Below are 25,232 nucleotides of genomic sequence, written 5' to 3'. Positions count from 1 at the left end.
GTATGGTTGTATGTATTTGATGTGGGAGGAATACGGTGGAGGTGGCGGGCCAATCAGGTGCAGTCTCTATGATGTCCGACCTCCCAGTCGACTATCGCTAACCGTGTCCCTTTTCAGGTTTTTTCGTTTTCCCCATGGATGGCTATTGCTTCTTTGATGATTCTGTCCCAGTAATTAGTTGACTTATTGATGATCTTGGTGGTTGTAAAGTCGATTCAATGGCCCTCTTGGATGGAATGTTCTGCTAACCTGGATTTTTCTGGGTGAAAATTCTGTATGTAGCTGGCATGTTCTTTGCATCGTTGTTCGATTGTCCTCCCCGTTTGCCCGATGTAGGCTTTACCACAGGTACAGACAACACGGTAAACCCCAGGTGTCTTCTGTCCTAGGTCGTCTTTAGGGTTTCGAAGTCGGGTTTGGACTTTCTGTGGTGGTTAGTGGATCGTCTTAATGTAGTGCTTTGCAAGAATGTGGAGAGGTTTCCAGTGTATGGGATGATGGCTATCTTCTCTTCTTGGTTGTGTGCATGTCCCGGGTTTGTCTGTTGGTTGTTCTTGTGCATTACTCGCTCTAGTGTCTTGTTGATGATGCCGTCCGTGTATCCATTCTGTCTGAAATCTGTGCACAGGTGTCTTATTTCATCTTGAAGGTGCTCTGTTTGCTGATGGAGATTGCCCGGTGAAACAACGTACAGAGTACGGTTGACAGCTGGGGTGGATGGTGAAAACTCTTGGCGTTAAGGTATAGGTCAGTGTGAGTGGGCTTCCTGTATATGCTGTGTCATAAAGTCCCCTCCGGTTTGCATGTGATTAGGATGTCCAGGAACAGAAGGCTGCCGTTGGTCGCTGTCTCCATACTCCAACTTTTTTCTGCACTTTAATACCAGAAGATGAGCGACTTTAGCTCTCGAAAGCTCGGAAGCCTATCCAGAAATCAGCTGGCTGATATCCCGAGAGAACTTCTTCATCATTCGCCGCCAGGAAAACTTCAAGAATTACTACATACATGATGTAATGATCAAATCTAGGGGTGTGGGGGATGCCAAAATGTCAGAACTGGGAATCAGGCAAAAAATTTCCCATCCCAATCTAGACTTCGGTAAATCATTTCCAGACTTCTTGGGATCCCGAACAGTCAGAAAATTCCAAATGGTCATTTTATAAAGTGGTCAATCAAGGGAAAATTATGTGTACAATTCAAGATTTTAACAGCATCGGGAAATTTTTAACATTTCCAATCCCGAAAAATTCCCAACTTGGTTAGGAAATTCCAAATTTTCCCGTCCCAAACATCGGGATTTAAAAAAAATTTCCATCCCGACCAAAAAATTTCTGTCCCGCACATCCCTATACCAGGAGAACTAATTGCCACAGGGAGCTGAAAGATGCAACGAATTCCAACGAGGATGGTGGCAGGTGGCTACCGAAATTAATAGAAAATTAATTAAAACAGCTTTGCGGAGAACCTGTGTTATCTATTACCGTGTCTCTCATTCCCATAGTATGAAAGGGAGCTGAAGTTGGTTTTACCTTTGTGCTGAATGACAGTCAAGTGTATATTATCCATATTTGTTTCCAATAAAGAAAGTTATAAACTTATTCAGCTGCTCAGTGTGGTCACCACAAAAAAGCAAAGTGAAAGAAAAATAATTACAATAATGCGAATTCATGATAAAAATTATTTAATACTTCTTCTGAAAAAATAATAAAAATGTATACGCTTGTAAAAATCTTAGTGGGGAAATTCAACATCGGCACTTTGGATGCAAATCTAAGGCCACTCTTTGATGGCATGTAACTGCCATTTCCATTTTTGAGGGTAAAAAGATGCAAAAAAAGGACCAAATAATTTATTTGTTTACATAGGTAGTTAAAAAATGTGTGTTTGTGTCTAGTATGTAATAGAAAACATACAAATAGAGAACATACCTGAGGGGAACATAGCCAACTTCGAAATTCTTCATGTAATGCGACACTTCCATATCATCGTGCACTTGGCCTCTTCCAGTTGATCCAAAAGTTTCAATGGCATATATTTCATTCTCTTCCATCGGAATAGACTCGCCTCCTTTCACAATTGGCACTGTTTTTCCTGAATGAATTCCTAAAATACAGAAGAACAAAAATTGTTAGCTAAAACATCACGTGAAATAAAATTTAAAAACTGTCAGTGTTATTGTTTAATGAAGCAAGAATAGAAATATCTTATGATCTTCGTGACTTCTCAGACGTTATTTTATGTCATTTTCCTTACCTCTTGAGTTAACTATGACAACAAGAATTAATAATAAACTAATGAAATAAATGATTTGATAAACTTACATTGATACATCTATGCCAGAGCAGGGTTTCAACCTGGGACCTTCAGAATGGATAATTATGCTGACCGCTCTGCAAACGAGGCTGAATGAGAAGTCACTCACGATCAAAAAATTGAGTGTACCTGTGTCATCATGATGGTGTTTGTATAAAAATTACAGCCTACATCATTGTACACTTACGATATGGAGATATGGAATGTCCATTTAAGTTGCGGATGGATTTTACAGGGTAAGTTTTGCCATCAATTTCAACCTCATACGACTCCATAACCTCCTGGATTGCAGCACCAATGTCACACAGCAACACATCGATTCCAGCTTCCTAAATCATAGAAAAGCAGTATTAACAACCACCACAGCAGATAATCATAAAAAAGTCCAATAATGTCACATATTTATGGTGAATAAAAAAATTAAGATTTTCAGTACAAAAACTGGGCACATTTTGATATCAAAACTGGTATAAAAAATAGCACATCAGTGTTAAAATGTGAATAAAATCATAAATTTGATTTGAAAACTGAGCTTATTACACAAAAGAAATATTTACCTTCTAATAGAATATTACGTATTTATCACAATAATTTAGTTTATCCCTGTATAAAGGAGTCCATTTTTGCTTCTCAAATATTTATAACAGAATTAATAAATTTTCCGTGATTTGCATAACTCCCAGGATAATTCAGACTTGAAAACATGTTGTTGCAGTAAATAAATTCTTACTTTCACGTTCAAGGGTTTATTTCGCATTTTGCAGTTCATTTCGCATCATTTTGTGAAAAATCATGGTAGGAAAATTCACCTCACACCTTTCAAAAACATGAAAAATGAACATTACAGTGTGTTGAAAAGATTCTCTTGGGCTATCGACCAGGTGAGTTGTGGAAAAGATTCCAATTTTTCAAGAGCTAACGTCACTCTCATCTTCACTTCTATAATACCTCAATGGTTCGAAAAAATGCAAAATAGAAAAAAGTAAGATTCTAAGATATATAGATAGAGAGACAATTTTACACGATGGAAAAAAAACAATAGCTTCGTACGTGGATATGAAACAATAGATGAATACTATACCAGACAATGCTACGTCATCGGTGGTCTTTCTTTCCTAGGTACAGGAAATCACACAAGGTTCCATTGTGACGAAAAATGTTTCTTCGGCTAACAACTGCGACGATGGTCGGCGGATGTGACACTTGGCACTTTCACTTCCTCTTGGCGGTGCGTATCTCTCCTTCGCTCTGACGTCAGCCTCCGACGGCTAGCATCTCCGGGCTCATCCCTTTCATCTGGTGGGCATCTCTTAAGTGTTGGCTCGGGTTCCTTCCTCTCAAGCGTTGGGCAACCTCTACGTCGTTACTGCAGGGCGTTGGCTGATTTCCATGGCATGGTGCATCTTTGATGTTGGTCAGCTGGTTTGGCTGTAGCGTCACGGCAGATGGTAGTGGCGGCATCGCTAGGGACTTGGGAAACCAACGTCCCCCTCTTCTCTTATCCCTCTAGCCTGCTATGGTTTTTGAAGTTCCTTGTTTCACAAAACAATTAACTGCATAAGTTTATAACTGAACCACAGTCTTGCTTCAACTCCCTCCAGTGATTGGTGTAAGCACACCTGTATCAACGCACTGGCAGTCACTCACGGATATTTGCACAAAAAATCCTAAGTTCACAGTATACAGAGGTGTAGCACGGAGGTGCTCTCACTACGAGAATTGCAGCAAACTGTCTAGACATTTTGGGTTTCCATGGTTTTATACCTCATTTGAGGTATAAATGGACAAGCGCCGCTTTCCTCTCCGGCAAGGTTTGTTAACCTCGGATCCATTGTATTCCAATGTGGACAGCACGTGTCTTCAGCCAGGTAGAAAAGGATTAAGTTTCAATCTCCCCAGCGCCTCGCTTGCAGCTCCATAGATGGTCCATGATTTGCCTTTTTAAGCAATTCCATCTTGCGTCCTTCATGTTCAGTTGATCATCTTGAAATTAAATCCAGGTGTATTTTATAACATGCTGCTTCGGTTGTCTAAATGTCAGAATAATCTGCCAACTGGAAACGAAGATATTCCATAAGGCCTATATTTGTTCAGGTGGGCAGTAAAGATTGAATCTTCCTGACAATTGTCGCCGTGACTCAGAGCCTTTCCCCCCCCCAACTTCCGTTGTCTTGACAAAATTTCACCTTGCCAACTATTATCTATGAACTCTTCACATGTCAGAAACATATCTCACGTAATACATTAGTTATATATTGATTAATTATACATAATTAAAATAAAATATTAGACAGAGATTTACATGCCCACAGAATATTATGACAGTTACATACACACCAGGGTCGGGAGTTCAAGTCCCGACACAATTGTTAGCTCCTGACATTGTACGGATGCACCCTACACTTTGACATATTGAGGTCCATGCGACTAAAACTTCGAGTTATAGAGGTGATTAGAATTTAACTTAGACTCTCAGAGGTTTTTCATAGTCTACCTTCGAGTTATTGAGCTCGAACGGCTTCCCATAAACTGTACAAAAATTCGTCTTATCAAGGTTTTATTTGAGTTGAGGTAAAATTAGTATTGAGTGTTATGGACAATTCAAGGGATTTACAAAAAAATTGACTTATCAAGGAAATAGAGATGTTGAGCTTCCAGTTATCAAGGTTCCCTTGTACTACAAATACTGTGGTATATGGCAGTGTGTAAACGTAATGCACTATGAAGCTAGGGGTCCTGTGATCAAAACCTACTTAAGGAATGGATTTGGGCTGAACTTTGAACAGATTCTCACCGATACAGATGCCACTACCTGAAAACAGCAACAGTTCAAAGCAGTCAGAATATTTATTAATTTTAATATGTTAAGCACCTGGTATAAGTACATAGTGGTTCGGATCCCACTGTAAACTGTAGGCCCAGTCCAAAGTAGCCTTACTGTGAATAAAGTAGAATTAAAACCACCAATATATCAGCATTCCAATGGATCTATACTACTGCTTTAAAATATTCATAATTTCACATGACATGATCATTGAATCACCTACTATATTTCTGTCCACAATATAAAAATAATGAAATTTATGAATTTTGCATTATTTCCATGATATTCAGACTCCAAAATTACTACATTACACTTTTGCAAATTTCGCAGGAATTTTCACACGTATTGACAAACACCAAGGATTAATCATTGTTATTGAATTAAACACACAGTAAAGGAATACACAATAACCGTAACTCAATACCAAAACTGCAAGAGATAAAAAGATACATTATTCTGGCTTTCATACAGATGAAACATTAACAATCTACTCGACTAACAGTTGGGCTGAAAAGTTCGTAGGCTAACATAGTAAAAAATATTTTTTTGACAAAATTCGATTTTATTATTTAATATAGTTGCCTTCGAGGGCGATACAACGATTATAGCGGTCATACAATTTTTCGATGACATTTTTATAGTACGATTTCTCTTTAGCCTCAAAATAGGCCTCAGTTTCGGCGATTACCTCTTCATCAGTGCTAAATTTCTTTCCAGCGAGCATTCTTTTAAGGTTTGCAAACAGGAAAAAGTCACTGGGGGCCAGATCTGGAGAATATGGTGGATGGGGAAGCAATTTTATTACGGTTGAATATTGCTAAACATTGCTCCGAATCATCAAAACGTTGGTGCTTTTGATCGATTGTGAGCACGCGCGGCACCCATTTTGCACACAGCTTTCGCATGTTCAAATATTCATGCACAATATGTCCAACACGTTCCTTTGATATTTTTAAAGTCTCAGCTATCTCGATCAACTTCACTTTACGATCATTTAAAATTATTTTGTGGATATTTTGATGTTTTCGTCGGTAACAGCCTCTTTGGCTGCGTGCATCGTCTTCGATGCTCATTTCGACTCGTTTAAATTTAGCAAATCACTTCTCAACGGTTGATTTTCCTGGTGCAGAGTCTGAATAATGTTTATTTTTATTTTTTTTTGCCAAAAAGCAATGCTTTATTAACACACGAAATTCTTTTTTATCCATTTTTTTCACAATAACAAAAGCTGCTTCACTCACAATGCTATATCTCACGAACTAATTATTCGGCAGCTGTGAAATTTATACACGTATCTTTTGAAGGTTAGTACTAAGTAAAAATCACATGGATTTAATTCTAGTAACGCCATCTATGAGTCAGCCTACAAACTTTTCAGCCCAACTGTTACTTGCTAACATCAGTTTCTTCCAACTTTATGCTTATCAGAACTGGGTCTACAGTTAAAAGTGGGATTTGGAGCACTGTGCAATGTGTCTCACTAGGGATTGAACATGGGACAGAAAACATTGTCACTGCCAACATGAAAGCTCTAACTAACTAACTAACTCTCTAGCCTTCTTAAACCCGAAGGTTCATGGCTGCAGCAACACAGGCCTTCCATCTGTCCCTATCTTGTGCAAGATCTATATACTCTTTTCCATCCCTACCGATTTCCCTTAGGTCCATCTCGACGTTGTCAATCCATCTTCGACGTTGTCCCTCCATCTTCTTCCTACTGGTCTCTTACGATCAGGTTTCCCAACAAGAATCCTGTAAACTCCTCTTTCCTCTCCCATTCGTGCCACATGGCCTGCCCACCTAAGTCTTCTTGATTTAATTATTCTAATAATGTCTGGACATGAATATAAATTATGTAGTTCTAAATTATGTAACCTTCTCCACTCACCTGTCTCCTCATCCCTTTTAGGTCCAAATATTTTCCTAAGGATCTTATTTTCAAATACTCTCAATTTATGTTCCTCTTTCAATGTAAGGGACCAAGTTTCACACCCATATAATACTACAGGCAAAATTACTGTTTTGTATATTTTAACTTTTAGTTTCTTAGATATTAAACGAGAAGACAAAAGTTTATGAAGAGAGAAGTAACATGCATTTCCTGAATTAAGCCTACTTTTTATTTCCTCTTTAATATAATTTTCATTTGTTAATATTACTCCTAAGTATTTGAATTTGGAAACTGGTTCAAACGAGTTGTTATCAATAATTAGATTTTGATTATTATCTAACACTTGGTTTCGGCCTGTAAGCATATATTTAGTTTTCTCTTTGTTAACTTCCAAACCTATCTCTTTAGCAGTTTTGAAAAATATTTTAGCATTATTCTTAATTGTATTCACATCATCCCCCAGTAAGTCTACATCATCTGCATATGCTAACAACTGAGTCACACCATTTAATTTTAGTCCTTCTTTAGTTTCGTTTACCTTCCTAACAGCATATTCTAAGGCAAAATTAAAGAGCAATGGAGATAATGCATCTCCTTGTTTTAACCCATCATGAATTGTAAATTTGTCAGACATATTAATACCCACACGAATTTTACTTTCTGTTTCACTGGTGCATATTTTTATCATACTAACAAGCTTCTTAGGTATTCCAAACTCTACTAATATATTTATTTACGTGAAATTTAAAAGATTTCGTAATTCCGCGTTGCACAATTTAATGGTTCAATCCTATTAATTTCGAAGATCCACTGTCTTCATTCACAAAAGGGTAAGGCGTTTGAAGCGGAGAACCATCTCCGCTTCAAACGCCTTACCCTTTTGTGAATGAAGACAGTGGATCTTCGAAATTAATAGGATTGAACCATTAAATTGTGCAACGCGGAATTACGAAATCTTTTAAATTTCACGTAAATAATTTTAAACCGCGTTTACCGCAACCACCATGAAGTCTACTAATATATTATATAATTTATCTCTTTTGACCGAATCATATGCTTTTTTGAAATCAATGAATAGCTGATGGACATTTTGATTATATTCCCACTTTTTTTCAAGTGTCTGTCTGATGTGAAAAATTTGATCTGTAGTTGATCTGTTGCGTTTAAATCCACATTGATAATCACCTATAATTTCATTAGCATATGGGGTTAGTCTTGTTAAAAGAATGTTAGATAATATTTTATATGTTGTTGAGAGTAGAGAAATTCCACGGTAATTATTGCAGTTCATTTTATCACCTTTTTTAAACACAGGAACAATTATGGATTCTTTCCACTGTTGAGGGATTTCTTCTTTATTCCATATTAAACAAATTAATTTATGAATTTGACATATTAATGAATTTCCACCATATTTAATTAACTCAGCTGGTATTAAATCAATGCCAGGTGCTTTGTTATTCTTTAGCCTTTTAATAGCATCTTTAACTTCAGTCAAGTTAGGTTCTGGAACTAAAGGTTCTGCTGTGTGGACTTCATTTACTTCTGATTTATCTCCTACATGGACATTTAAAAGGTCATTAAAGTAGTTCTTCCATCTATTTAGAATATCGCTTGGGTCAGCTAGAAAATCACCGTCTTTATCTTTAATCAAGTTTACTTTAGGTTGCCACCCCTTTCTAAACTCATTTACACCTTTATATAAATCTCTGATATTTTTATTTTTGCTGTTTGTTTCAATTTCGTTAATTTTGCTTTTCAAGTAATCTCTTTTTTTACTTCTAAATGTGCGGTTAACTTCTCGCTTTATTCTATTATAATTGTTTAGATTTGTATCATCAGAGTTATTTAACCACCTAAGTCTAGCCTGATTTCTTATTTCTATTAGATTATGACATTCATTATCAAACCATGGCTTACTTTTTCTCGGTTTATGGTATCCTATACTTTCTATAGCTGCTGATTCTATTGCATTACGTATGTGCTCCCAATTCTTATTTACGTCTGTTTCATTTATATTTTCATCATCATTTAAATCCTGCAAAACATCAAATCTATTTGACAGTTTAATTTGGTAATCTTTCTTAATTCTTTCATCAACAAACTTTCCTGTATCAAATTTTAGAACTTTTAGATTTTGTTGCTTATGATTTAACACCGAGAGTCTTTCTCTTAATTTAGCAATTACTAAATTATGGTCACTGGCACAGTCAGCACCTCTATGTGTACGAACGTCAATTATACTAGTATGCCTTCTCTTATCAATGAGAATATGATCTATCTGATTATGAGTTTTACCATCTGGAGAAGACCAGGTATATTTATGGATATCTTTATGTTTAAAAGTGGTACTTTTCACAATTAAATTCTTTGAGGTTGCAAAAGTAATCAATCTTATACCATTATCATTACTTAATTCATGAAGACTTTCTTTACCAATCGTGGGTTTAAATGTCTCTTCTTTGCCAATCTGTGCATTACAGTCACCTAACAGAATTTTCATATCATACTGAGAAAATTTATCAAAGACCTGTTCTAACTCTGTATAAAAATCATCTTTAGTATTATCATCTTTATCTTCCGTTGGTGCATGTATGTTTATTAAAATAATTTTACACCACCTACCCTGTAAAACTGCATATGATATCCTATCATTAATAAATTCTACTGTTTTAAGAGCAGAGATAATTCTATTATTTATGAAAAAGCCTGTTCCAAAATTATGATTTTCAGTACCACCATAGAAAAAAGTATAATTTTTAGTTTTACAATTCCCTTCTCCTGGCCACCTAACTTCCTGGACAGCTACTACATCTAATTTATACTTAACTATCTCATTAACTGTACACTGAAATGCCCCAGGCCGGTAAAGACTCAGAACATTCCAGGTGCCTAATTTAATATCCTTATTCCTAACGTAGATCTTATCCTTAGTCCAGGGACCTCCCAAAGTAGTCCCCACCCGGAGATCCGAACGGGGGACTATTTTACCTCCGGAATATTTTACCTTGGGAACATCCATGGCCTTATATTGCTGATTCTTGACATGGCTTTTTACAGTGCAGAGTTGTCAGCTCTACGCCTAACCCCCAATATGAATGGAGGAACTACTACAGAAGACAAACACAAACACATTAGAGAGTACAACTACTACACAAGACATACACAAACACATCTCAACTATAACACAATATAAACACAAACACACCACAACTACTACACAAGACAAACACAAACAAATTACTACTACGCAAAACAAACATACTAGACAGCACAACAATGTGAAATTGACGGTGTTGAAAAATTATTTCAAATCATTTGTTCCAACCAAATGCTTTAGCACACACTTCTACCCTCTTTATGCGTAATTTATGAGGATAATAACGTCTTTGATAATCAACATGAAAGCTCACAAATATCAATGATAATATTATTGATAATACCTTAATTCCAGTGTTCGTTGCATCTCTCACAGCTTCTATCAGTCTATCAAACTTGGGATTAAAAGCTAGTGTAAATGCACAGTCTATTATACGTCCTGCAAAGAAAAATAAAAGATGAAAGAACTTTGTGGAAGCCACATGAACTCATTTTAAGGGCAATAACAATTCAGCTCACCTCAACATGAATTTTCACTTTTCTTGACATTTCGTAACAATGACTACAACTTTAAAATGTTTACATTACTTTACTGCTTCTTTAATAAAGAGATAGGTTTGGAAGTTAACAAAGAGAAAACTAAATATATGCTTACAGGCCGAAACCAAGTGTAAGGTAATAATCAAAATCTAATTATTGATAACAACTCGTTTGAAACAGTTTCCAAATTCAAATACTTAGGAGTAATATTAACAAATGAAAATTATATTAAAGAGGAAATAAAAAGTAGACTTAATTCAGGAAATGCATGTCACTTCTCTCTTCATAAACTTTTGTCTTCTCGTTTAATATCTAAGAAACTAAAAGTTAAAATATACAAAAAAGTAATTTTGGCTGTAGTACTATATGGGTGTGAAACTTGGTCCCTTACATTGAAAGAGGAACATAAATTGAGAGTATTTGAAAATAAGATCCTTAGGAAAATATTTGGACCTAAAAGGGATGAGGAGACAGGTGAGTGGAGAAGGTTACATAATTTAGAACTACATAATTTGTACTCATGTCCAGATATTATTAGAATAATTAAATCAAGAAGACTTAGGTGGGCAGGCCATGTGGCACGAATGGGAGAGGAAAGAGGAGTTTACAGGATTCTTGTTGGGAAACCTGATGGTAAGAGACCTGTAGGAAGGCCAAGACGAAGATGGAGGGACAACGTTGAGATGGACCTAAAGGAAATCGGTATGGATGGAAAAGAGTATATAGATCTTGCTCAAGATAGGGACAGATGGAAGGCCTGTGTTGCTGCAGCCATGAACCTTCGGGTTTAAGAAGGCTAGAGAGTTAGTTAGTTAGTTAGTTACTGCTTCTTTAAGGTAACTGTTAAAACTAGATGAAAGAACCATTATATTTTAAAATACATTCTTTGTTTCCCTTGCCTCTACCTACATTAAAAACTATACTACAGGTAATTTGCATTTATACGTTTGTTATTTTACATTGGTTTTCTGTTACTTTGATCTATTGCGACAAGGTTCAATGATGGTCAAGGACATATTTAGGGAAGGGGTTAAGGGGGTCTGTACCCCCTCCCAAAAGACTTAAGAAGTATTACAATTAAATAATGAAATAATAAAATAACTAAAATTAAATAATGAAAATATACTTGTTCATAATTAGGAGAAGAGAGGCATGGTAGTAGATTTATATGGGGAAACTAGTACTCACTTTATCCGCGAAATTGTTTTTTCTTCTTAATTTCAGTGGCCACTGCCACCATCCTCGTTGGAACTTGTTGTACTGTTGCTTGGCATGCTTCTATTGTTCGTACTTCTCCGGCTGCCGACAGGTGCGCTGTTGTTAACTGTACGTCTGCATCCGTGAAAAAAACAGTTTCGCGGATAAAGTGAGTACTAGTTTCTCCGTATTTATGAAAATATACTTGTTCTTTAATCGAAGGGGTATTTATTTCCATCGAACTTATTGGACGGCAAGAATTATATTGGGATCATACAACTTTGAATGACAGAACCAAAGAAGATTTATGCGAGATTTATTACTACTTATAATAATATTCATAAAATATTACCAGGAACTTTACTTCTTGTCAACTGGATCTAACATCCTTCTCTAATACTCAATTCTTGATCTATTTCACATTAATTTCCTTTCCAGGGCAGTTGTATTTTTTTACAAATTTTGCCAACCTTAACTATATGTAAGCTAGATAATGAATATGTGCTGTTATATCACTATTCTTATACAGTCTTTTTACGTATTCATGCAATATTAATTAATTTGAATATTTTTAATTAAATATATTTATAATGACTTTAATTATTATTATTCTTGTTTTGAAACTTGGTTCTTAAACCTCCCCTCCTCCTTCCTTCAGAATATGTTTCTGGTTACATGAATGGTGGTGGTATGATGAATTTGATGAAGGGACACTCACAAAGAACACCCATGCCCAGGCTGGGATTCGAACCTGGGAGCCATGGCATTTGTGGCCAGAAAAGTACAAGTTATTCTCACTGTAAGACATACAAAGGAATTCAGATTTTTTTATCAAGGAAATCTTACCATTTATGTGAGTACCAAAGTCAATTTTGCAAACATCGTCATACTGCAGGACAGTTGGATCACCAGCATTTGGTGTGTAGTGAGCGGCACAGTGGTTTAGTGAGCAACCAGTGGGGAATGCCAACCCTGCCTTCAGACCGTTTTCCTTTATCAGTGTGCGTGCCACTCCTTCCAACTGCTCGCAAATTTCAATCATAGTCTTCCCCGGCTTTACCCAGCGTTGGATATGCTGCCTGGTCTGGAATAAATAACATTATCATTGCATTGTATGCAGAGTCACGGACACTTCTGGGTTGTAACAATCCCATTGACTCTCAGTGGAGCGTTCACACTGAAATGACATAATATACTTGGGAAACAAATCTACAGAAATAAATGCTAATGTACCAAATGACATGACAAGCTGCACACATTGTTTGCCACTTGCATGGGGCTCGGAGCGAGTCATGTTGCCTCAGTCTTATTGGTCACACATGCCTCGTCAGGGTGTCTACAATCTTGTAAAAATAAATTCCCTGATTTTTCCAAGTTTTACACACTACGAAGATACATTTTTGAAACCACATCATTAGGGGAATTAGTGTAAATGAACAAGTCTGGAAGAAATTTACAATATTTTTAGCTAAACACACACATTTAGAATCTCACTTGTAACGTTTGTCCCTTTTGCATGTATCCAAACCTTACGTAATTAAAAATTGCTAGTTCAATTTTAGCCATCGAGGGCGTTACGCCTCTCGATTGCTCTCTCTGGTGCTGCCCCTGGTGGTGAATTTTTGCAGCTTATGCCTGCTCGGAAATCCCGCTGCACCAGGCAATTCAGTTCGCCCTCAGCCTTTCTACATAGCACGCCCACTCCGAACGGCTCGCTTCCGTTGCGATCCATGTCATCTAGTCCACGCCGGCAAGAGTGTACCCGATCCACGACTTGTAAAATTGACGTCTGCCACGCCGACCGCTGAACGGGGAGAAGGTGATGAAACGAGTACAGAGACTCTAGTGGAAGGAAGGCCATGCAACTTTACGTGATTTGAACATTCGTGGGGAGGTATGTACAACAATCTCTAGACCGTGAATATGGCAATGTGAACATATATATATACTTTTATTTTCATATTTGCGTCAGTGACTGGCCCTCGTGTATTTGCTTCTTGCGTGGTGAACATTTTGTAGCGTTCCAACCTAGTGTACATTTTCGTTGGTGCACGACGGCAAGGGCAAAACAAGCAAAACGAAGCATTGAATATAAAACTAGTGTGGACTCAGCATAAATTACGCGAACCAGGCCTTTTTGTAAATTGGCGTTCATTCGTAATAATTGCAGAAACTGTGCGTGGCCATTGTTTATGAACCTTTTGAGTAAAAACGACTTTTGGGCAAAAATTGGATTTTTGAATTGTGCAACGAAACTTATAGTTCCAGGTCAAATTAGACTTTTCTCATGCGACGTCAAATGTGGGCACGTTCGTGCTTGAACCAAAAAAAATAACGCAAGGACATAGAATAACTACGATCTCTTCTGTTCCTTTTTGTTTGTCTTTTCTCGTATCCCGATAATAGGCCTATCCGCATTGAGGTAGCACTAATGATGCACTTAGGAAATGGGGACACAAAAAGTAAAGTAAAATAAGGGTCGCTTTGGCCTGTGTGTTCGATTGAGTAAAGATGAGTCGTACGTTGTTATCCAAGCACGCAATGTGCGTTGTTTTAGAGAAGTAAAACCTCTGTACGAATTATTATTATTATAGAGTCAGTTGGCAAAAGATATAAGATTGTTTAAGTGGACGTGCACTTTGTACTTGATTGTTAAAATTGAATGGGGAAACTATGCGATACGTTAAATGGAGCGCCGGACGCTCGAATTGTTGATGATGAATGTGTGTTGTTAAATTACTCATAGTAGCTACACTTTGGGTATGTTTGTATTAAATGAATGATGTACTGAATAGCAATCAAGAATACATTGAGCTTGTTAATTAAATTGTGTGGAATCTTAATTTCTGTTGCTGCATTCTAAACAGCAAGAATTGCGAAATGAATAATTGGTTACAAAATAATCCATGATTTAACAAAATGAGAGAATTGGAGATAAGCCTGCAGTCTTTTGGCACGTCTTTTTGAATAATAGATATAATAGTAATAATAGAAACGAGAAAGGAAATTACATTGGAAGAATATTATAGCAATTTTACTTTTTACAGCGAAGAAGGCAGGTACTGCTATTCGCTGTTGAACCCTTTTGAAACTTATTGTGCATGTTGCGGGACGTACGTGAGTTTCTTTGTTTTCAGGGCTCCTTCCCTATTTGTCTCGTGCTTCTTGTACTCGTCGCTCGTAAACTCCTGCGTCATTGTGCCGGAAGTACGACGCAAAGAAAGGAAGTATACAACTTGTAACGTGAAGAGCGGGTCTTAAACTTTTTTTTTTTGAAGATGAGTTGCCGCGTAGCCGCTTCCAGTTAATTACCGCGTGCAATCTCATCAAATCCTGCTCCCACGTCACAAATTTTAAATCATGGATTATTTTGTAACCAATTATTCATTTCGCAATTCTTCATAAACAATGGCCACGCACAGTTTCTGCAATTATTACGAATGAACGCCAATTTACAAAAAGGCCTGGTTCGCGTAATTTATGCTGAGTCCACACTAGTTTTATATTCAATGCTTCGTTTTGCTTGTTTTGCCCTTGCCGTCGTGCACCAACGAAAATGTACACTAGGTTGGAACGCTACAAAATGTTCACCATGCAAGAAGCAAATACACGAGGGCCAGTCACTGACGCAAATATGAAAATAAAAGTATATATATGTTCACATTGCCATATTCACGGTCTAGAGATTGTTGTACATACCTCCCCACGAATGTTCAAATCACGTAAAGTTGCATGGCCTTCCTTCCACTAGAGTCTCTGTACTCGTTTCATCACCTTCTCCCCGTTCAGCGGTCGGCGTGGCAGACGTCAATTTTACAAGTCGTGGATCGGGTACACTCTTGCCGGCGTGGACTAGATGACATGGATCGCAACGGAAGCGAGCCGTTCGGAGTGGGCGTGCTATGTAGAAAGGCTGAGGGCGAACTGAATTGCCTGGTGCAGCAGGATTTGCGAGCAGGCATAAGCTGCAAAAATTCACCGCCAGGGGCAGCACCAGAGAGAGCAATCGAGAGGCGTAACGCCCTCGATGGCTAAAATTGAACTAGCAATTTTTAATTACGTAAGGTTTGGACACATGCAAAAGGGACAAACGTTACACACTTAAATGCACATGTAAAGGGGGGATAACCAACAGTAATTGACTGTTGGATATGGGAAGGGAAGCAAGTATCAGATGTGAGTTTTTATGCGATACTTGTATTGACTAATGATTAACAAAGAATTATTTTTAAAAAAATCATCAATTATTGCATAAATAAATACATAATTATAGTAAACAGGGGTAGAAATAACAAACAACAAAACTAGAAATAATTCAGGCACAACCCCTTTTTTTCAGCAGTGTCTTCCCCCCCCCAAATACAGGCTAAGAAAGCCATGAATCAAACTGACATAAAGCTACAAATTTTGAAATATGATCTTTAAACATTTAATTTATTAACTAATACAAGTTTGGATTAAAAGTAATTACTTCTTGTGTCGGAGTGGCCTTCCTAAAGAAGGTTTAACTTGTAACAGCATGAATAATTATGCAATATATTCTAATGTAAGCTCGATGCTACCACACCACCACAGATTTTCAAAGTCTGTTGGCAACACTGAAAAAAAATATAGTGCCATGTTTATTATTCTGATTTAATGATACACGTGAAACAGAAAACACACAAACATTAAAAAAAACACACACACATTCTGTACTCGTTATTAAAAAAAAAAGAAATTCAGTCACACTGTATTCTTCTACCCCTGATAGTAAATTTGGTAACATAAATATTGTTTCTAATAACTATCTACCAAACACACACCAAAAATTGCAACAAGAAAGTGGTACATTGCAATGACCACCTATCCTAACAGATTTGTACAGGAATACAGTTCAAAATTAATATACACTTTTTTACTGTATCAAACTGAAGTATAGTTTGTGAATGACAAATTTCAAATTCCTTGCTTGTTCTTTCTACATTTCTTTGTTCAAAAATGCTGCTTTAAAAATGTTGGCTTTTCCCAGAACAAATAAATTCCATAACTTTTCTAGGTTTTCCAGACTGTTGGACACGTAGTCAATGCTTTCTTTTTTTCATATTGTAGCTCGGGACTTCTATCTCAAAGCTCCCTAAGGGATAGACATGAATAAAATTTTACCCAATGGACTATTTACGTAGTAGATACATAGTATCAGTCAGTGCAGTTTATAGTATCTTAAAGGGCATTCACCTGTCTATGAGCCTCGGCTGCTAGCCGAACTTCATTGTAGATATCATTGTGTATTCTATCAAGAGCACGTTTCTCCTCACTAGTGAAGCGGTCCTTGGCAGTTCGGTCATCCTTCACAAGTGGGTATTCCATTTCTTGGCCTACTGGAAACTTACCTGAAACAAAACAGTACAATAGATATCTTGTGAATAAATTTAGTTATTATCAGCTTATGCATCTATTACATATAAACCTGTTTCAGAACTCTGCATTCAGTTCCAACAACAGATCCATGTACTGCTGCAACATGTTGAAAGCTTCAATGTAATTACAGTAAAACGTCATTAATCTGGACTGATGGGGGGGATAAGTTGACCGGTTAACGAAAGTCGCAGATTAACTGAAATAACCTAAAAGAACATTAGAAAGTGCATTAAAATTTCGTTTATATCAACAAAACTATCATTTTTTTATATGGCATAGTCCTAAATACACTATACAGTACACTAAAATGTAAGGCAATACTGTACATACAATGCAGTACGTACAACAAATGCAATTGTTGACTTCTAGTCACATTTAAAATCTTGTCTTGCATTCTGCCTTTTTTTTTTTTCCTCTCCAGATTAAGCAAAGTTCGGCTTATCGGGGTCTGGATTAACGAGGTTTTACTGTACATACAATCATTCATAACTTCTCATTCGCATGTTTTGCATGAATATCTTAAGACCTTGGACTACTCAAATCTCCACACGTGTGTTTGTGTCTTACCACTACAGTTACCAGACACTTTCTAGATTCAAAACTAAAGAAATGCAATATTCCACCCACCTACTTCCAGTTAGTTAACTTTAATTATTCAGATGTATTTAAATTAACATGAACTATCAATGTACTGATTTTACTTGTTTCGATTCAAAAAAAAAAATTGATTCTACTATACTGCAGCCATTTGCTTGAATCCAGATGAGTTTTCTCCTATGAAAAATAAAATGCACAATAGAGATAAGTCATAAAAACTTATGTTCACATTTTGATCTGTCGTCATTCCTGAATTTGTGCACATGCAACAAACTACCTATACAGTATAACATCGTTTATCCGCATTAATTGGGACCGAAGGTTATGCCGATAATCAAGCACGTGTTTTTTTATTTTATACATACAGTACACAGTACTACATACGTATACAGCACAAGAAAACACTCGTAATATATGTACAGTACATGCCTAAATTACAGTACTGTACCTGTACTGTGTTATTTATGCAGAAAAATAATCAGAAAAATTCCTTTAAAAAAATAAATTAAAACACATCTAGATCCAACGTACAATTGAAGAAATTGCTTAAATTTGTTCAAAACTGAATCTTGCATTTTTGAGTGTGAGGATAAACGGACTTCTACTGTATTTTCATAATTTACCATTATTTTTCTGTAACTTTTAACTACTTGCAACAATGAATGAGTGAGGATTAGATGAAATCGATGAAGGGACAATCACAGATAATATCCACATACAAGCTGGAGCTTGAATCCAGGAACTTCAGTGGCAAGATAAAAAGTCAACCAGTTAATGCATTTTAGATGGCAAGCTAGCTGATTGGCAATCCAGGAGGAATTCTTTGTCAGTGGAATGCATGCAAAAATCTACTAACGAGATGAAGCTGCCGAGGGAAATACGGTGAAGTAGACTATTTTATATTCCAAAAAACAGAATTTTATTCCACTTGAAATCATCTTCAACATGTTAACTGCCACGTGAGTTGTATTTAACTCACTCTAGTTTTACACCCAGAGCATCGTAAAGCACGTGCACGTCCCTTTTACCTTGGAAGACTCGTGGTGCACAGGCAACTCATGCTACCATGCTATAACATGCATGTTACGTGAAGAGTGGCCCGGAAAAAAAAATTCAGATGGTTCGTGAAATCTTATTTAGTGATACTGTTATTGTGACAATTAATACAAACAATTTAAAAAGTGAGGATCAACTAAATAGATGCACATTAATTTCTTTTACATTTATTCTTGCCTTTAAAATTCACTTAAATCTGACAAGTAAACAAAAAAAAAATCACTCGTGAACTGTTTTCAAGTTTTTCCGATCAGGTGTTTTGCCTTCAATTATTTTAAACTATTTAAAGTGAGCTGGCCAGCTCCTCAAACAATATCAATTTTTCATCTGATCATCAAGAAACATATTGCTTTCAACATTTTTATTATATTCTCGTAATAAAACACCCTAGCCCCAGGGATTTTTTTTCCCTATTTTGGCAGTCAATATGTTAATGATGTGATGTTTTTCTTAATTCAAATTTTGGATAATTCAAACATCTTTCGTGTTCCATTGGAGTTCAAATTAAAAAGGGTCCACTGCCCTAGTAGATACTCCACAGGAATGTCCTTATATAACGTATACGGCCTGGTTCTATTTCAGAATGATAATACAATTTTTACCAAAACTGAAATTTTGAGAAATACTAGTTCCTTACAGTATGTGACAAGTCATATGCACTCACAAAAAAAAAATTATACATATGTAAAGTAAAGTAAAAGTAAAGTGTTCCCCTGTGCTTAGCACCACGCCATGAAGGCGTATAGGGGGTGTGGGGGTAACGCCCCACACTTTCTTGATCCGGTCGTGAGTGGGGGTGATGTGATCAGCATCACGCACCTGACCACCTTTACCCCCCAGGTACCCATGTTATTTGATGCTGGGTGGGTGCTGGGGCCGCTTCCAACGTTAGAAAAGTTCCCGGATTTGAAGCGGCCGGGGATCGAACCCAGTACCTTTAGCATGGTAGTCAGACGCGTTACCGACTGAGCCACCGCAGCCACTTATACATATGTTCATAAATTAATAGGGAGCCAGTTAATTCAAAAACACTTTAGCCAGTTATTCAAAAACACTTTATCAATGTAAATTTTTTTAAAGTTCTTGATTTCGATTCAATTCTGTTTGATAGGAAGATTAGTTTTGTGTTAAAAATGTCGACAATTCATAAAGCATTATTTCAAGCGAAATAAGAGTTCAAGAAGTACAAACTGTATTTTAGAATTCTTTCAATGTTAACTTGAGTCATATTACGGAAAGGTTCAGTTCACAAATGGTATAAACTATGCATTCGTTGTAACTACTGTACAGTTGCACGTATGCTTGAAAACATACATTTCGGAAGTTATGTACTCAAGGATTCACTTAACTCATTATTTTTGGACTGAAAGTGTGTTCATTTCAAATTATTTGCAAACGTTTCACAGTAATATACATGAATGACTGTGCCCTAATTTTAGCTTGAAGTGATCTGCTAACCAGACTTGCAACTCAATAGTATTTGTAGAAACTCATTCTTAATGACCAACAAAACCTGAAATTAATGATGAAAATAATTACCATCGGGAAACAAATCTTCAATGGGAATTGAAGGTGGCTCTGTCTGTTGTATTCTTGGTCCTCCTTTTCCCTTTGGTTTCCTTTTCTTCTTCTTTTTCTTCGCTTCTTCTGAGGCTTCTGTTGCAATGACACAAAATAAACTAGATATGTAGACATTTTTCTTGCAAAACACAAAGCATATGAATATATCTTTACTTTCATAAAAATACTACAGTAATAAAACGATGGAAGTATTCACTAACTTTCAGGTTATTTCCAGTGATAATGGACCAGTAAAGTTAATTAACATAATGAGTTTATGCCAATTGATACCAATAGGGTAGATTAATATATGCCATCCCTATCATATACATACATACTTGGCTTTGTTCTGTTTTACAAACTGTATAGGAGAATAAGATTTTTTTTTTTAGAATACTGGAAATGTGGGTGAAAACCTATTTTAAAATTTGGCAAAACTAATTTGTACATTTGCAAGTTGCAGAAAATACTGATTCAACACAGTTTTATATAAACAAGTGAATACATAAGACCAGTTCTGTACATGATGGCAGCAGTAGTCTACACCCTTGACCCTATACAATCGTCAACAAATTACACATCGCTGGAAAATGAACGTATTGTAGATTTATGAATGAAAAAGAGTTTTCTTTATATATTCTTTCTTAAAAGACATCAATGGTACTTCTTCCTTTGGTTAAATTCAAAGAGTATATTTGGTTAGTAACACACCTACCTTACAGAGTGCAGATATTAAATATATCAACACAATCTTCAACTGTAAGGGAGAATTCACTCCGAAGAGACATGTGACACGCTGCAAGAGACACGTATCGCTTGGAAGCGAATCCTCAGTAGTCAATGCAACCTTTCAAACCGAAGAGACATGGCAAGCTCCATGTGTCACATATCGCTTACGTGTCTCTCGAACTGGGCTGTTTCTCAATACCGTGCATCGCCTCAGTTTGTTGTTCGCATATGCATAGTCAATGCTTCACTCTAATGAGCTATATTCAAACTCTAGAAGAAAGCCAAACAGAGGGCTTAACAACATGTTTGAACTATCACATGCTATGTGATCCAGCTTTAATGCAGTTAGGTTTGGCTGTCAAATTACATGTATTTCAGCGCTTTCTTGTTGAAACATTATTATTACACATAATATAAACCCTCCAGCCAGTTATGAGCATGGTAACTATAGGGAGAAAGAACATTTTGACACAGTTCGGAGGCATCAGCAGATTGGATTTTATTTCAATGCTGCTATGATAATTACACACATAATTTTTGTTCGGGTACAATCATACAACATATGATAGTCAGACTGACTTGATATTCAAGATCTGTTTGCCTAGATTTAGTTGGCCAATGTCACCATCCTCCTGGGAACTTTTTGTTACAGTATAAGACTAAAAGAACAGTTTCACACATAAGCGAGTACTTCTCTCCAGTATATTTATTTCCTACCACATTTTTCATTTCGTGAAACGTGAATTGGATTTCTTTGCAAGGACTGTGCAATCTATGCTCTCTTCACCCCTGAAGCTGCATCCCTTCTTAATTGATTTATTTTCATAAAGACAAGGTTCATGAACTACATAATCTGTATCCATGGCCAATATAATAGGCCCAAGTTTCAATTGTGTAAATTCAATATCATAATGGTACTCATGGGTTTTCTTCAGAATCATATTCTATTTATGCCTACAAGCAAATACTGCACACGTTCTTTGATTACCGCATCTTTTGTGTAATTTTTTCCAACTATGCTCCTCTGTGCGTATATGAGTAAGTTAGATGAGCCATGTTTAGTACCCTTAGCATTAATACACTCCTGAATGGATGCATTGATACTATTTGTATGTGTTAAATATATTATGACAGGTTTGATTCCTTCCATTTATGTGAAATGAAATGTACTAATTGTTTTTTTTTATGAACTTTGAACTTACTTTCACAATCATTTCCAGTATTCTAAAATGCATTCCTCATGCCCATTTGCAACAATGTCAATTTACTCATGAGTAAGAGTAAACTCGAGAGTTAACCCACGAATTGGCTGATTAACTCTTGCACCAACAGAAACGCCGAGATCGGTGAGTAAAAGCGGAGTTAACCCACGTGCAGCGGAGTAATGGCTGCCATCCGCAACCGGCAATGTATCATTTCAGAATTTCAAAACTAAATAAATGTTAAATAGGAAGTCATAGTTCAAACTGTGCATCTCAAAAGCGAGGAATATATAGTATGTTACTATGTATATACTTTGGGAGATGTTTACTGTACATATTCTGCAGTACATAGTTTCCAAAATTGCCCGTGCAATACACGCATAAACATACACCCAGAAACCCATAGCTATGTAAACAGCAAAATGATCGTGAATGCTACGTGGATATAGATGCATATATATAAAAATCTACTACAAATATAACTGTAACACTACTTACTATGATTGCAAGCTGCACTAATATATCAACATTTATTCACATAAATATGTTTTCCCCATCTTTATTCAATTCTTGAAATTTCCTCATGCCTGTTGGTTGTCACTGTTTAGGATACCAGTGCCCAGGTACCGTTACATCTATCCTTTCCTTGTTTCCTTCCACATCACGTGTAGAAACCCGTCAACCACACCTTCTCGAAAGAAGTAACCAACCAATCACGCACTTCCATCTGTATGACGTTTAGGCAGTTGCTTTCAGGCTAGCTCCTCTCCTAGGATAAATCCAGAATTTCGTGACTCGCTATGTCCATCACAGCTTACACGTTGGTGAAGATGATCGTTACTCGAGGATTACCCTGACCCACGGATCTTTTTGCTCCCAAGGTACTACAACGTTGGTGCGAACAGGCATCACACTCCTTTGAAACTTGTAAAAATGATTACACAATCAGAACATTAGCCACATAATTAATAATAAAAGTATTTAAAAACAGGGGTATATTATGGCACGATGCCAACATATTAAAAATAACCATGATAGTCACATCATGTATATCTTACTTTCAGATTGGCCTTGATCCTTCTTCAGGAATTAATCATAAGAACGAAGTGCAGAAAAGCATTGAAATTGTTAAAATGGCTTAATAGGTATAAAAATCTGATCCCATGATCACTTTGATGGAAAGACCAGCAGTTTCCTGCAGCTTCCACAACTTCATAATTATAGAAAATGTGCGCATACAAAACATACCCTCATTTTCTCCTCCTTCTGCACCATCTTCTTCCTTCTTCAGGTTTGTTCCTTGTAGTTTAGCAGCAACATTCTCTACATCATCTTCTGCTTCACCCCCTTCAGGTACATCTGCTGAACCTTCGCCCGCACCTTAGTAAAAGCCACAAACAAAACAATTATTTTAAATTTCAGCTTTTTTAAAAACAGAACAAAGTTCAAAGTTTCCTTACATCAAATGGTGTTGCAATGAAACCATGCAAACTAAAATAAAATCAATCAGAGTGACAACCTTCACTAGGCGGTGAACATAGATTTTGTGCATGTTCACCAGCTCTCATGGTAACTGGTAGACCAGCAACAGCTGAACCTCGCCCAGCTATGAAGTCAATTCAATAGCGTGGGGATTTCTTCTTGCGCTACTTGTAAGATTAGGCAGTTTAGTTTCTGTATTTATTTATTAACTCTTCAGGACTCGGGTGGGGTGTGATAAATTTCAAAGGTTTTATTTTTGGTTGTTGCTGATAAAGTGTGCATGCGTTTGTTTTGTCATCACTGTACCTTCAAGTTGAGTTACAAGAAAGGGACCACCAGCCAGTTGCTTTTAGCATTAACCTGTGTTGCATCAAACTCTATTAGGATTTGGGGTGTGTCACACTGCACCCAAGTCATCCAAAATAGGTACTCTAGTATTATACAGACTACCTCCAATTAGTACGCTATACCTACCTAACACCTTCATACCTAATTAGTCAGGTTAGGTTCATATGGCATACTAATTACATATGAAGATTAGGTTAGGTTGAGTTAGGTTAGGTACGTATAGCGTACTAATTGGAGGTAGTCTGTATAATACTAAAGTACCCAGAAATATATTAGTGGTAAGTTATACAGCAATCTATAATAATAATAATAATAAATTCTTTATTTCCGTAGACCCATATCCAAGGGTGTGGAAAACGTCATAAATATTACAAATGGAGCAGGATTACAATGAAAAGAACAAATGCAAACACAAAAATACAAATAAATCATATGGGTTAAACAGTTATAAGTGTCACATACTAAACTTGTAAAGGAGAAAATACAAACATAAGAGACATACAATATCAAAGCAATTTAGATGCTGCAGTTTACTAATCCAGTTTAACTATTTAAATTCATTGAGATTACATAGAGGTATATCTGTTAAATACTGTTTAATTGCTTTCAGTGTCTTGTAAGTTTCTGTAATTTGTTTGATGTGTGTGGGAAGTTTGTTATGGTATTTTATTCCTGCAACATGAGGTGATTTGTCTGAAAGAGCAAGTCTGTGTGCTTGCATGTGAAAGTTCTCCTTTTGACGTGTGTTGTGGTGATGGATGGTCAAATTTTTATCTAATTTATGGTGTTTTAGTACACATTCGATTACTTTATAAATATATAGGGAATATATGGTCATAATTTTATTTTCTCTAAATAATTCTCTACATGAGTTTCTAATTGGTATTTTGAACACATACCGTATTGCTCTTTTCTGTAGAGTACGCAGTCTTTGGGTGTATTCCTGTGCAGCTCTTCCCCATGCTTTTATGCAATATTCTAGGTATGGATATAC

The 25,232-nt window shown here is 36.5% G+C and overlaps 1 protein-coding gene across 1 annotated transcript in view; it reads right to left on the bottom strand.

The window, feature by feature from the left end:
• The window catches only part of LOC145996857 (methionine aminopeptidase 2-like), a 38,974-nt gene that overhangs the window by 3,852 nt on the left and 9,890 nt on the right, over positions 1-25,232 (bottom strand). The window contains exons 2-8 of the mRNA XM_083133393.1: positions 23,657-23,788; positions 20,457-20,573; positions 17,082-17,236; positions 12,711-12,948; positions 10,472-10,566; positions 2,501-2,642; positions 1,929-2,103 (exon numbers count right to left, since the gene is read on the bottom strand). Of these exons, the coding sequence (XP_082989519.1) occupies positions 1,929-2,103; positions 2,501-2,642; positions 10,472-10,566; positions 12,711-12,948; positions 17,082-17,236; positions 20,457-20,573; positions 23,657-23,788 (1,054 nt within the window). The remainder of the gene's footprint in view (positions 1-1,928; positions 2,104-2,500; positions 2,643-10,471; positions 10,567-12,710; positions 12,949-17,081; positions 17,237-20,456; positions 20,574-23,656; positions 23,789-25,232) is intronic.

The sequence above is a fragment of the Lepisma saccharinum genome, chromosome 1 (assembly GCF_977018435.1).
Source record: "Lepisma saccharinum chromosome 1, izLepSacc3.1, whole genome shotgun sequence".
Lineage (NCBI taxonomy): Eukaryota > Metazoa > Arthropoda > Insecta > Zygentoma > Lepismatidae > Lepisma > Lepisma saccharinum.
The sequence above is the reverse complement of the archived record's forward strand: the minus strand, read 5'-3'. Positions and strand labels throughout refer to the sequence as shown.